Source organism: Aegilops tauschii, chromosome 5 (genome assembly GCF_002575655.3).
Source record: "Aegilops tauschii subsp. strangulata cultivar AL8/78 chromosome 5, Aet v6.0, whole genome shotgun sequence".
Classification (NCBI taxonomy): domain Eukaryota; kingdom Viridiplantae; phylum Streptophyta; class Magnoliopsida; order Poales; family Poaceae; genus Aegilops; species Aegilops tauschii.
In genome coordinates, this window is record NC_053039.3 from 53,168,790 (window position 1) to 53,183,827 (window position 15,038).

The 15,038-nt window shown below is 45.9% G+C and overlaps 1 protein-coding gene across 1 annotated transcript in view; it reads right to left on the reverse strand.

Annotated features, from left to right (window-relative positions):
• Nucleotides 1-834: 834 nt before the first annotated feature.
• The window catches only part of LOC141022549 (uncharacterized), a 30,032-nt gene continuing 15,828 nt past the window's right edge, over nt 835-15,038 (reverse strand). The window contains exon 2 of the mRNA XM_073498807.1: nt 835-1,283. Within this exon, the coding sequence (XP_073354908.1) occupies nt 835-1,283 (449 nt within the window). The remainder of the gene's footprint in view (nt 1,284-15,038) is intronic.

The following is a 15,038-nucleotide window of genomic DNA, read 5'->3' on the forward strand; positions in this document are numbered from 1 at the left end:
TTTATGACTTAAGTTTTTGCCAAGCTGGGTTGCCAAGCTCCTGTGCTTATGCCCTACGTTCCCGCTTGTTTGGCTAGGGCATAAAGGGAGCACCTCTGCGATTGTTATAGCTGGGCTATCCGGACGTGTACCTCAGACGGGTGAAGCCGAAAGCTAGCTTTCTTAAGGGAATAAATGGTCAGCGGACAAAAGACGAACTGCCCACGTTGCAATATAAGCCCCCAAAATATAACATGTACTGTGATTTTTCGCATCACAGCTTAGGCATGCACAACAACGCATGTTGTCCTAGGGAGAGGAACCTTTAACAGAACTATTCTCTCTAGAAGATGTTTCTTACAATCAAATGTAATATAACATAACTCCCCGAATACAACTTGTCTGTTCAAGCAACTATGACCGGATTGCCTGGTTTCCGAACATACTCTGGTGTTTACCGACGGTATAATATTCGCAAACACTCCAAACCTTGGGTTTCGGAGGTTGAAGCAAAAGGTCTGCCATGACAATCGTTTTACAATTCGGCTGGAGATAAGTTTGCCGATAACAGTACATTGCTACTTGGCCTCAAAAACTTCTTCCTCCTCTAGACCATCTAACAGGTTGTCTAGTTTACAATCCTGTTGCGAAAACTTGGCAGCTATCTTTACTTGGTCATACACCAAGCTAACAGGAATTTCTTGTCCATCTGGTCCCCGAGGTCCGACCCGGGCCATATGATTCGGATCAAGTCCGGTGTACCGCGTTTTCACCATGGCCCAAGCCTCTCGTGCGCCTTCTCGGCATGCTGATATCTTCCATAGCCCAAAACGGCGACGAGCCCCCTTGAATAAATCACGAGTTCCTCCATACTTCCTGGAGGAGAATCGGATGGCCATAAAGCTTAGCGATGTTCCTCATTGCCTTCCGAGCTCGCTCATGCACTTTGGACAGCTCTTGTAGCAGATCACCTTGAAATCCTGAAACTTCTTCTTCGGGCTGCCCAATCAGCACACCTACAGAAACAAACTTGTTAAACTTTCCATCAGGGGACCATACGAAAGTGAGGTTCAAGAGCATACTGAACATGCCGCCTTTCAGCTTTCTCTTCTCCTTCAAGGCATCCGCCAGTTGGGCTCGTATGTCCTTCAGCTCTTCAGCTTGCTTGATGTTTGCATCTTGTAGTTTGTTCTTCTCATTAATAATCCGTGTTAATACACGTTGACCAACAGCTTCTTGCCCTTCGGCATGTTCTTTGTCTGCCTGAGCAGCCCTTAGCCTTTCGTCCAACCGGTCCGACGATCCTGCCATTGCATACAAAAACAATACATAGTTAGAATCATTGTGGGCACGGAATAATATTCTCCAGATACCGTTGTGCTTGCCATCGGGTGCCCCCTTGGATTTCTTTAAATTTTCAAGTTCGGCTGTGGCAACAGTTAGCTTAGTTCGACATTCTTTCGGCTCCTTGGATAATGTGTTATTCTTCTCCGTGAGTACCTGATGGCGTAACAACCCTTAAATCAGTTGGGCCAACTGCTTCAAGGCTCGGGGGCTACTGGCATATGATTATTAAATCTACACAACACTGCTTACCCGCATATCCTTTGAAAGCTGGTGAGTGGCTCCATCAAGCCCATCCCGAGCAGCTCGGATTATGCATCTGCTGAGCTGAAAGCATTGAATGCCTCTTCGGTGAAATTCGGGTCGCGCATAGCCGCCCTCCGGCGCCGATGGTTCATCGCACTCTCCACTTCAGAGTTGGTCACGGATACATTATCTGAATCCTTGGGGAGAGGACAATCCGGCATTGCACCCGTATCAACCCTAGTCCTTGGGGCAGGGTCCGGGGTCGGATTGGTTGATGCATGACTGGCAAAGTCTCCGGACATAGTCCGACGTATGCTCTTCCTAAAAATGTGGCACAGCAGGAAACGTCACAATCCAATCTGTCTGCCTAGTGCATATTAAAAACCATACCTCTTTGATGAAGGTGGGGGCTCGGTAGTATCGCTATCCGCCTTTCTTTTCGAAGACCCGCCCTGCGCAGGCGTCGCCCTCTTAAGAGATGCCTCTGATATGGCGTGGCGAGACAAGCTTCGCCCCTTTGGAGCACGAGACAGTGCGTGAAGGAAATATGCCCTAGAGGCAATAATAAAGTTGTTATTTATATTTCCTTATATCATGATAAATGTTTATTATTCATGCTAGAATTGTATTAACGGGAAACTTAGTACATGTGTGAATACATAGACAAACAGAGTGTCACTAGTATGCCTCTACTTGACTAGCTCGTGAATCAAAGATGGTTAAGTTTCCTAACCATAGACATGAGTTTTCATTTGATGAACGGGATCACATCATTAGAGAATGATGTGATTGACAATACCCTCTGTTAGCTTAGCACTATGATCGTTTAGTTTATTGCTATTGCTTTCTTCATGACTTATACATGTTCCTATGACTATGAGATTATGCAACTCCCGAATACCGGAGGAACACTTAGTGTGCTATCAAACGTCACAACATAACTGGGTGATTATAAAGATGCTCTACAGGTGTCTCCGATGGTGTTTGTTGATTTCGCATAGATCGAGATTAGGATTTGTCACTCTGATTGTCAGAGAGGTATCTCTGGGCCCTCTCGGTAATGCACATCACTATAAAGCCTTGCAAGCAATGTAACTAATGAGTTAGTTACAGGATGATGCATTACGGAACGAGTAAAGAGACTTGCTGGTAACGAGATTGAACTAGGTATAGTGATACCGACGGTCGAATCTCGGGCAAGTAACATACCGATGACAAAAGGAACAACGTATGTTGTTATGCGGTTTGACCGATAAAGATCTTCGTAGAATATGTGGGAGCCAATATGAGCATCCAGGTTCCGCTATTGGTTATAAACTGGAGATGAGTCTTGGTCATGTCTACATAGTTCTCGAACCCGTAGGGTCCGCACGCTTAACGTTCGATGACGATCGATATTATGAGTTTATGTGTTTTGATGTACCGAAGGTATTTCGGAGTTCCGGATGAGATCATAGACATGACGAGGAGTCTCGAAATGGTCGAGAAATAAAGATTGATATATTGGAAGACTATATTCGGACACACCAGAATAGTTCCGAGGTGTATCGGGTATTTTCCGGATTACCGGGGGGTTACCGGAACCCCCCGGGGGGTTATTGGGCCTCATGGGCCTAGTGGTGGAAGAGAGGAGGCAGGCCAAGGTGTGGCGTGCCCCTCCCCTAGCCCAAACCGAATTGTACTAGGGGGCCGGCCCCCCTTTCCTTCTCTCCTCCCTCTCCTTCCCCCTTCTCCTTGTTGGAATAGGAAAGGGGGGGGCGAATCCTACTTGGAGTAGGATTGCCCCCCATGGCGTGCCTCCTCCCCTAGCCGGCCTTCTCCTCCCTTCCCCCTTTATATACATGGGAGGGGGGCACCCCAAAGGCACACCAAAGTTTCTCTTAGCCGTGTGCGGTGCCCCCCTCCACAGAAACAGACCTCGGTCATATCGTCGTAGTGCTTAGGCGAAGCCCTGCGCCGGTAACTTCATCATCACCGTCACCACACCGTCGTGCTGACGAAACTCTCCCTCGGCCTCAGTTGGATCAAGAGTTCGAGGAACGTCACCGAGCTGTACGTGTGCAGATCGCGGAGGTGTCGTGCGTTCGGTACTTGATCGGTTGGATCGCGAAGACGTTCGACTACATCAACCGCGTTACTAAACGCTTCCGCTTTCGGTCTACGAGGGTATGTGGACACACTCTCCCCGCTCGTTACTATGCTTCTCCTAGATAGATCTTGCATGATCGTAGGCAAATTTTTTAAATACTACGTTCCCCAACAGTGCGGTGGGTAAGGCGCAATGAGAAAACTCTTTTGGAGGAGACGTCTCCTGGGTACTTACGTAGGAGGAAGGGAGAAGGCCGGGGTAATCGGCTATAATGGCCACTTCCGTGCCGTCGTAGCTCGCTTGATAAAATACCCCCTCCTTAAGCTCTATAAAAATATCCGGATCTTCTTCATATCCGGGATGCAGGTCTCGAACATGGTCCTCCGGCTGTGGAGCGGGACTATGGATCCCCGCGACGACCTTTCTCCATTCCTGTTAAAAATAGTCGGATTAAGTTCCACTAAGTACGACTCGGGAGGAGGATTGAATAAGGCTACTGATCGAAAGCTCACCCAGCTAGCAGGGTTGTACATGGAAAGACCTTCTCGGCATTTAAGGCGAGTAAAATCTTCTTTCTCCCCGTTGTAAAGATCGGCCAACATGGTAGCCAAGGCGGCAAAGTTGTCCAGACCCTTGCGCCCGCAGCGTGATGCGTCATCTTCCCTGTTGTAATGCCACATAGGGAGTCACCTGGATTGGGGTGGCTGAACACCTCGCATTATTGAAATTGCCATTACCTCAATTATAGATAGTCTGGATTGGGCGAGTATTTTTATCTTGCTCATTAGCTTCTTAATCTCTGCACTGTCTTCCTCCTCGAGGCTTCGGGGGCGCCAGCTGGTGCGCTTCTTTAACGGAGCATTGGAAAATTTGGGAATGCCCCGTCGGATTGGGTCTGGAAGAACAACATCTTCAATATAAAACCATTCTGAGGGCCACTCTTCGGATGCCTTCTTCGAGTGCCGGACAGGTATCCTGTCCCGGCTACACGCCATACTTCGGCACCGCCCACCTCGAATATGGATCCCTTTTGGGAGCGGGGGACGAGGCAAAAAAGTTTCCTCCATAACTCAAAATGGGCCTCGCGGCCTAGGAACAGCTCGCAAAGAGCGACGAAACCTGCGATGTGCAGGATAGAGCCCGGCATAAGATTGTGTAGTTGGAGGCCATAATACTCCAGGAGACCTCGGAGGAAAGGGTGGATTGAAATCCAACGCCTCTTAATAGGAAGGAAACGAAGCACACTCGCTCCCCTTTAGTAGGATTGGGGAAGTTTTCCGCCAGGGCTTCACCATTAATGGAAGCTAATCCCGCCCGAACGGGGACTAGATCCACGGGAGGGAGATACCCCTGCGTCTGAAGCTTGGTCAGCTGGGCGTGGGATACTGAGCAGCTCTCCCAATCGCCTTTTTGAGGGTCGTGGGGGCGTGAGGAAGAACTGGGAGCGCCAGCCATGTTTGCGCGGTTTCCTGTGGCAAGCTCTAAGGATTTTCGCCTGTTGTGGAATGGCATCCAAGATCCAATCTTCTTAAATAGACGCCTTCCCTACAAAGTCAGGGTATTATCTGTAAAAATACTTGGACCCTTCGTATTCGTCTGACACATGGAAGCCGAGGTGACGGTGGCGCAAAAGTTGAAGGGTATGATACTTAATGTAAAGCCGAAGCTGCCCGAAGTATCAGGGAGGGCCCACCTTACAAAGCCGAAGATATGAAGCCGTATGCTGCGTCGTCATCAAAAAGCCGAATACAGTTCTTTTGTTCAAATTACTTTGGAGTATTCGGACGAGGAGGAACCCGCCTTGCAATGCCGAAGACAATCTGTGTGCCGGACACGTCGTCATTGAAGCCTGGTTCGGGGTCTACTGAGGGAGTCCTGGATTAGGGGGTCCCCAAGCATCCGGGCTATGTGACATGGGCCGGACTAATGGGCCGTAAAGATATGAGGTTTAAGGCCTTCCCCCGTGTCCGGATAGGACTCTCCTTTGCGTGGATGGCAAGCCTGGCATTCGGATATGAAACTTCCTTTCTCTGTAAACTGACTCTGTACAACCCTAGCCCCCTCCGGTGTCTATATAAACCAGAGGGTTTAGTCCGTAGAGATCATCAGAATTCAGACAGGCTAGACATCTAGGGTTTAGTCATTACAATCTCGAGGTAGATCAACTCTTGTAACCCCTATACTCCTCATAGTCAATCAAGCAGGAAGTAGGGTATTACCTCCATTAAGAGGGCCCGAACCTGGGTAAACATCGTGTCCCCCGCCTCCTGTTACCTTCGATCCACAGACGCACAGTTCGGGACCCCCTACCCGAGATCGGCCGGTTTTGACACCGACAGTCATCTCAACGGATTTAGATGGTTCCCTATTTAACGTGAATGCAGCCGTCTCTAAAGCATAACCCCAAAACAATAGCGGTAAATTAGTAAGAGACATCATAGATCGCACCATATCTAATAAAGTGCAGTTACGACATTCGGACACACCATTACGCTGTGATGTTCCGGGTGGCCTGAGTTGCGAAACTATTCCGCATTGTTTCAAATGAAGACCAAACTCGTAACTCAAATATTCACCTCCATGATCAGATCGTAGAAACTTTATTTTCTTGTTACGATGATTTTCCACTTCACTCTAAAATTCTTTGAACTTTTCAAATGTTTCAGACTTATGTTTCATCAAGTAGATATACCCATATCTGCTCAAATCATCTGTGAAGGTCAGAAAATAACGATACCCGCCGCGAGCCTCAACATTCATCGGACCGCATACATCAGTATGTATTATTTCCAACAAGTCTATTGCTCGCTCCATTGTTCCGGAGAACGGAGTGTTAGTCATCTTGCCCATGAGGCATGGTTCGCAAGCATCAAGTGATTCATAATCAAGTGATTCCAAAAGCCCATCAGCATGGAGTTTCTTCATGCGCTATACACCAATATGACCTAAACGGCAGTGCCACAAATAAGTTGCACTATCATTATTAAACTTATATCTTTTGGCTTCAATACTATGAATATGTGTATCACTACTATCGAGATTCAACAAAAATAGACCACTCATCAAAGGTGCATGACCATAAAAGATATTACTCATATAAATATGAAAGTGCATTAAGTCGACTAGAGGGGGTGAATAGGCAATTTTTATGAATTCTTCACTGAGGAATTTCAGGGTGAGGAAATTCCTAAGTGAAGAACTACTTGCATAGGAATAAGTACTCAGATGCATACATGACATAACATAAACATAGACATCATGATGAAATGAAAACAGACACAGAGTACAGAAAGTGTAAGCACAGGATAAAACAGGATGAAGACAAACAGACTGAAGAAATTGAACTGAGGAAATTGAGAAAGTCTTTAGTCAAAGTCTTCAAACATATATGAACAAGCACACAACCAGTAATGAGGAAATGGAACGGTTGAGGCAATAGAACCAGTTAGCTTGGTGAAGACAATGATTTGGTATACCAGTTCCAACTGTTGTGACAGTTGTACGTCAGGTTGGAGCGGCTAGGTATTTAAACCTGAGGACACACAGTCCTCACCGTATTCTCCTTGAGCTAAGGTCACACAGACCTCACCCAATCACTCGTGGTAAGTCTTCAGGTGACTTCCAAACCTTCACAAACTCGGTCACTCGGCGATCCACAATTTCCTCTTGGATGCTCTAGACCATGACGCCTAACTGTCTAGAAGATGTACAGTCTTCAAAGGTAACAAGCGTTGGATCCACACAGGAACAATTTCTTTAGTGATGCTCAATCACTTGGGTTTGTAGGTGTTTGGGTTTGGGTTTTCCTCACTTGATGATTTTCGCTCAAAGTCCTCGGAGGATGGGATGCTCTCAATGACAAGTGTCAGTTTCTCTCGGAGCAGCCAACCAGCTAGTGGTTGTAGGGGGCGGCTATTTATAGCCTAGGGAGCAGCCCCACATGATAAGACATAAATGCCCTTTGATATGACCGTTAGGTGGATAAGATATTTTGGGACAGCTGGCGCATAGCACAGCAACGGTCGGAAATTTGAGGTTCAAATTCCTCAGGGCTATCATGTTTCTCACTTGTAGGCAATCCGCACTGGCGAATTCCTAACTCCTCAGTCAGAACAAACTCCTCAGAGACCAGAAGAACTTCGTCTCTGTCACTAAAGAAATTGACTGAACTGCATGAGATTTCCAATGGCTTCACTCGAAAGGATTGGTAGGTGTAGGATTTTGAGATGAGCATCACTTGGAAGCTTTTCCTTAGTTTTTCCTCGACCCCCTTTAACAGTATGGTGTTTCCTATGACTCAAGAAAGAGAAAAATGAAACTATGAAAACAAAGTCTTCACACTTCATATTCCTTGTATGAATATAGAATCTTCACGGTCACACCAATTTCTTCACTTTCAAAGTCTTCAGAAATCCAAAGTCTTCAGTTTAAGACATTCATTTTTAGGGGTCAACTTTCTCTGTAAATATCAAACTCCTCATAGACTTATAGACCTGTGTACACTCACAAACGCATCAGTCCCTTAACCTATAAGTCTTCAATACACCAAAATCACTAAGGGGCACTAGATGCACTTACAATCTCTCCCTTTTTGGTGATTGATGACAATATAGGTTAAGTTTTCAACGGGGATAAACATATGAAGTGTAAATACTGATAATGAGGAATTTGATTTGCAAGATATAGAAGAACTCCCCCTGAAGATGTGCATAGTGAGGAATTTGCTTTTGAAGCAATGCACATTTTGAAGAGTAGAATCATGGAGATCTCCCCCTATATCTTGTAATTCATACACGCATTTAACATATAATGTGAAGAATTTGAAATGCATGATGAAATATGGTGACTGATGTAATTCAGCATGCGTGCATTTAACATATATGAGGAAATAGCATGCAGAAGAACATAGCAAAAGTATCATACCACCATCGGGTTTAAGTTTACAACTCGATCCAATAAAGTCTTCAGAAGAACGAGAGTTGTAACTTAGAAAAAAACGCCCATATATTGACCCGCTTGAAGACTAACTCAAATTTATCCCCCTTTGTCATCGATTGACCAAAAGGGACGAAAAGTGAGGACTAATGCCCCTGAAGAATATCATCATGAAGTTGATGGAGGAGCGCCAGCATTGTTGGGGTCAGTTGTTGAAGTAGGGCCTGCCGCAGTGTCGTCCAAATCTTTATGCTCACCAGTCTCGTGCGATGAAGAATATGAGCTGGCTACCAAGGAAGGAACTTTGACTTTCTTGAATTTCTTCGCCGGTGGCTGAGACCAGTCAAAGTCTTGCTTGAAGCCCATCTGCTTCAGATCTTCTTCACCATAAAGATGAGATAGAACAGCCCAGGTGCGATTGAATACTTCATGGAGGTAGTAATGGTTCTTCTTCACTGAATTGTGCGTAGCAGTCATGTTGTGAAGAATTGAACCAAACTGACGCTTAATCCATTTGTGATTGCGATCGACCTTCTTGTGAAGACTGAGGAGAAGCTCACGATTAGTCATCACCCTTGGAGCTGTGCCTTGAGGATTTTGCTTTGAGGCATTGGCGGCAGAGTCATGAGTGGCAGAGTCATCATTGGTGGAGTAAGATGCAGCTTTGCGGAACTGACCATCCAATGGACGAATGCCTTCATCAATAACAGCAGTAGCCTTGCACTTTTCATCAGCTGAGGAAAATGTCCGCTTGAGGACTTCAATGGGGGGGCAAGTAGCTGCCATGGTTGAGTGTGTCAGCCTTGTAATTGATTGAAGACCTTAATCTGAGGAATCTCATAATCCAGGGAGCGTAAGGCTTCAATTCAAAAGGGGACAATGCAACATTGGACAGAGTCCTCATGAAGAAATCACGATAGTTGACAGGAACGCCATGAATGACGTTGAATAGCAGATTCTTCATGATGCCAACGACCTCTTCTTCATTCGAGTCGTGGCCCTTGATTGGACTCAATGTCTTGGTCAAAATGCGACAGACGGTCCATGGCACATACAACAATTCCTTCACAAGGAATTTGGTCCTTGGGGCTTGACCGGGCTTCAGTGGCTTCATCAACACTTGCATATAGTGATCAGTGAGTTTAGGTTCACGATATATACAACGAGCACCTTCAATAAAAAGGACTGACAGGCAGAGCATGAAGCAATTCGGAGGTCGGTGCTTTGAATTGAGTGTTTTATGTCATCCAGTCCAACACCCAAGAGTGCACATCTTCAGCATTTCCTGTGATGTGCGGCGTTGCATAGAACTGAAGAATTAGCTCTTCATTCCAATCACAGATAACGGTGCAAAAGTTGAGCAATCCAGCGTCGTGAAGAACATTGAGAACTGGTGTGAAGCACGACAGCGATTCCATGTCCACATGAGGAATATGCTCATGGTCGAAGACTTTGTCCTTATCACAAAGCAGTGAAGAATAGAAGTTTGCTTGGTTGGCGGTCTAGAAACGCTTTCTTCGTAGGCGAGCAGAGTCATAGGGATTGTAATCTGTGAAGAACACATGCTCGTGGAAGAAGTCATCAGCCTTGAAGTTTTGCTTCTTAGAGAAGGGATTCTTCTGCTTGGGCTGAGGAGTATCAGTCAAAGTCATCAGAGCTTCAGGAATCACATTCTCAGGCACCACAGGCTGAGGAATTTCAGTTTCTGCTTCAGTTGCAGCCTGGGTCTTCTTTTCTTCTGCAGCATTTTCATCAGCACTAGTGGCTGGAATTTCTTCAGGAATGGAAGGAGTGGTGTGAGGTTCGTCAGAGCCCATTTGAAATTCAGTGTGCACTGGGGACAGGGGAATTTGTTGCAGTGGCGTGAACAAAGGAGAGTTGGGGTGCTGACTTTCCCAAAAGTCATCATTCATCACAGGCGTGGTGCTCCCAATGTCCACGTCTTCATCTTCTTCACTTAATTCTTCAACGCCTGCCTCTTCAGCTGTGAACTGAGGCATAGGCGATGAGATGACTGGGGTTGAAGGGATATTATCCGCTTCAATTTCTTCGTCCAACTGCTCTGAAGAAGCAGTAGAAGGAACGTCTTCATCCGATCCGCTTGGAATCTCATAATCTTCTCCAAAAGGAACCAGTTCCTTTGATGGCATACTGAAGACAGGAACAGCATCAATGGGATTCTCAAAAGAGCTTGTTGATACGTCTCCAACGTATCTATAATTTATGAAGTATTCATGCCATGTTTACAATAGTTTTATATGATTTTGGTATGATTTGATTAGAACTAACCCGGACTCGTTGTTTTCAGCAGAACTACCATGGTGTTACTTTTGTGCAGAAATAAAAGTTCTCGGAATGCGCTGAAAATCAACAGAGAATTTTTCTGGAAAATATAAAAAATACTGGAACGAAGAGTTACCGGAGGGGAGGCCCGTGAGCCCCATGAGGGTGGAGGGCATGCCCACCCCCCGGGGCGCGCCTCTGTGCCTCGTGGACTTCCCGTGGGGTCTCTTAACTTGTTCTCGACGCCAACCTCTCCTATAAATGCCCAAACCTCCAGAAATAACCTAGATCGGGAGTTCCGCCGCCGCAAGCCTCTGTAGCCACCAAAAACCAATCGGGACCCTGTTCCGGCACCCTGCTGGAGGGGGATCCCTCACCGGTGGCCATCTTCATCATCTCGGCGCTCTTCATGACGAGGAGGGAGTAATTCACCCTCGAGGCTAAGGGTATGTACCAGTAGCTATGTGTTTGATCTCTCTCGCTCTCGTGTTCTTGATTTGGCACGATCTTGATGTATCGCGAGCTTTGCTATTATAGTTGGATCTTATGATGTTTCTCCCCCTCTACTCTCTTGTAATGGATTGAGTTTTCCCTTTGAAGTTATCTTATCGGATTGAGTCTTTAAGGATTTGAGAACACTTGATGTATGTCTTGCATGTGCTTATCTGTGGTGACAATGGGATATTCACGTGATCTACTTGATGTATGTTTAGGTGATCAACTTGAGGGTTCAGTGACCTTGTGAACTTATGCATAGGGGTTGGCACACGTTTTCGTCTTGACTCTCCGGTAGAAACTTTGGGGCATTCTTTGAAGTTCTTTATGTTGGTTGAATAGATGAATCTGAGATTGTGTGATGCATATCGTATAATCATACCCACGGATAGTTGAGGTGACATTGGAGTATCTAGGTGACATTAGGGTTTTGGTTGATATGTGTCTTAAGGTGTTATTCTAGTACGAACTCTAGGATATATCGAATGGAAAGAATAGCTCATGTTATTTTACTACGAACTCTTGAATAGATCAATCAGAAAGAATAACTTTGAGGTGGTTTCGTACCCTACAATAATCTCTTCGTTTGTTCCCCGCTATTAGTGACTTTGGAGTTACTCTTTGTTGCATGTTGAGGGATAGTTATATGATCCAATTATGTTATTATTGTTGAGAGAACTTGCACTAGTGAAAGTATGAACCCTAGGCCTTGTTTCCTAGCATTGCAATACTGTTTACGCTCACTTTTATCGCTTGCTACCTTGCTGTTTTTATATTTTCAGATTACAAAAACCTATGTCTACCATCCATATTGCACTTGTATCACCATCTCTTCGCCGAACTAGTGCACCAATACAATTTACCATTGTATTGGGTGTGTTGGGGACACAAGAGACTCTTTGTTATTTGGTTGCAGGGTTGTTTGAGAGAGACCATCTTCATCCTACACCTCCCACGGATTGATAAACCTTAGGTCATCCACTTGAGGGAAATTTGCTACTGTCCTACAAACCTCTGCACTTGGAGGCCCAACAACGTCTACAAGAAGAAGGTTGTGTAGTAGACATCACTTGTCAATGTCTTCATCTTCTTTGGAGCTGAAGAATCTGATGCTTTCCTTTTCTTTACTGCGGCTCGCTCTGCAACCTTGGTTTTCTTCGCTTCTGATGCAGAAGGAAGAACTGGACTTGGTGTTGGTGCAGGAGGAGCAGAGGAATTTTGTACATTTACTTCAGGCACAACTAATGCAGTAGGCCTGGTTGGTTCAGTTTCTTCAGGCTCAGCGGTTGATGGCCCAGCTGGCCTGGATTGTTCTTCAGGCACAACACTAGTGGTTGCCCTGGCAATTTCATCAGCGGCTGGAATAGAGTCATCAGCCCTGGGACTAGCAGTTTCATCAGCGGTGCTGGCATGTTCTTCAGTCGGCTGAGCAGATGCTTCAGCTTGAGGAGATGTTGCGTTGGGACTGCAACATTGGTGGTGAATCCTTTAGCCAACTTGACAAATCTGACCTTGGCTCCTAGCCAATCAGTGCGGTAGACATTGAATTCATCACTGAGTCCTTTGATCTCAGTTTGTATAGCAATGAGTTCATCAGTTGTCATGTTGACAACATTTTTCTTCAGAAAGCGCTCCTTTCTGTATTGAGCTTTCTTCAGCTGCCTGGCCTTCTCAAACTTCCATTTTTCTTCGCCAATGAAGGCGGTGAGCATGTGACTTTGGCCAGGAGTGAGCTTGAAGTCAAGCACAGGTGTGTTGGGGTCCTTGTGCCAGAGATCAATATACTCAAGGATCAACTTTGGATCCAGCAGGAGAGGAACTTCACTTCCTTTGGCTCTAGCGGCCCTTTGCTATCTATCTCTGATGACTTCGGCAAGTTCCTCATCATCAGCTTCATCTTCATCGGACGGTACTTGAAAGGCAACCTGCTTCTTGTGAGGACTTGGTCTAGAGCCTCGTCCAGCAGTGGCCTTGGTCTTCAGCAAAGTAGGGCCTGTTGAGGAATTTGGAGGAGCTGGAGAACTTGTAGAGGCTCCTGAGGCAATTGAATTGCCTGAGGTCCTTTGACACGAGGCAAGATGCACAGGTGCTAAGGACTTTGCCGGAGGAGCTGAGGACTTTGCAACTTGAGGAACTGGAGCAGCTTGAGGAATTGGCCGTGAGAGCTTTGCAGAACTGGGCCGTGAGGGCATTGCTGAGGTGCTTGGCCCTGAGGGCATTGAAGCAGAAGCATTGGGCTTGTCAGCGGGCTTCTTGGGCATAGCCTTCTTAGGCTTGCTAGCAGAGGCCTTAGTAGTGGCAGCAGCAGAATCTTCATTGAATTTCTTCACTGCCTCTTTTGCCATTTTGGCCAGTTTAGCTTGACGCTTGGCCCATTCAGCGGGAAATTCCTCACCATGTCTAATGCTTGAGGGATCAGCTTCTTGGCCAGGTGCCAGTGGAGGTCTTGGGCAAGGAGGGTGTACAGCGAATTTCTTCATGTACTTTGGAGTGACATAACGATATTCCCTCCATTCTATGGCCCATCTCCTTTCTATCTTCTGAATGCGCACTTTACGCTCATTCTTCGTTTCATGAGGAGGAGTGCAGTACCCTGCATAGATGTCATCTGGAATCTCAAACGCAGTGTTGACTTCAGGTTTCTTCCCTCCCTTCTGAGGTTTCTTGCTGAAGGAAATATGCCCTAGAGGCAATAATAAAGTATTATATATTTCCTTATATCATGATAAATGTTTATTATTCATGCTAGAATTGTATTAACCGGAAACATAATACATGTGTGAATACATAGACAAACAGAGTGTCACTAGTATGCCTCTACTTGACTAGCTCGTTAATCAAAGATGGTTATGTTTCCTAGCCATAGACATGAGTTGTCATTTGATTAACGAGATCACCTCATTCGGAGAATGACATGATTGACTTGACCCATTCCGTTAGCTTAGCACCCGATCGTTTAGTATGTTGCTATTGCTTTCTTCATGGCTTATACATGTTCCTATGACTATGAGATTATGCATCTCCCGTTTACCGGAGGAACACTTTGTGTGCTACCAAACGTCACAACGTAAATGGGTGATTATAAAGGTGCTCTACAGGTGTCTCCAAAGGTACTTGTTGGGTTGGCGTATTTCGAGATTAGGATTTGTCACTCCAATTGTCGGAGAGGTATCTCTAGGCCCACTCGGTAATGCACATCACTATAAGCCTTGCAAGCATTGTGACTAATGAGTTAGTTGCGGGATGATGTGTTACGGAACGAGTAAATAGACTTCCCGGTGACGAGCTTGAACTAGGTATCGAGATACCGACGATCAAATCTCGGGCAAGTAACATACCGGTGACAAAGGGAACAACGTATGTTGTTATGCGGTCTGACCGATAAAGATCTTCGTAGAATATGTGGGAGCCAATATGGGCATCCAGGTCCCGCTATTGGTTATTGACCGGAGACGTGTCTCGGTCATGTCTACATAGTTCTCGAACCCGTAGGGTCCGCACGCTTAACGTTACGATGACAGTTTTATTGAGTTTTGATGTACCGAAGGAGTTCGGAGTCCCGGATGAGATCGGGGATATGACGAGGAGTCTCGAAATGGTCGAGACGTAAAGATCGATATATTGGACGACTATATTCGGACTTCAGAAAGGTTCCGAGTGATTCGGG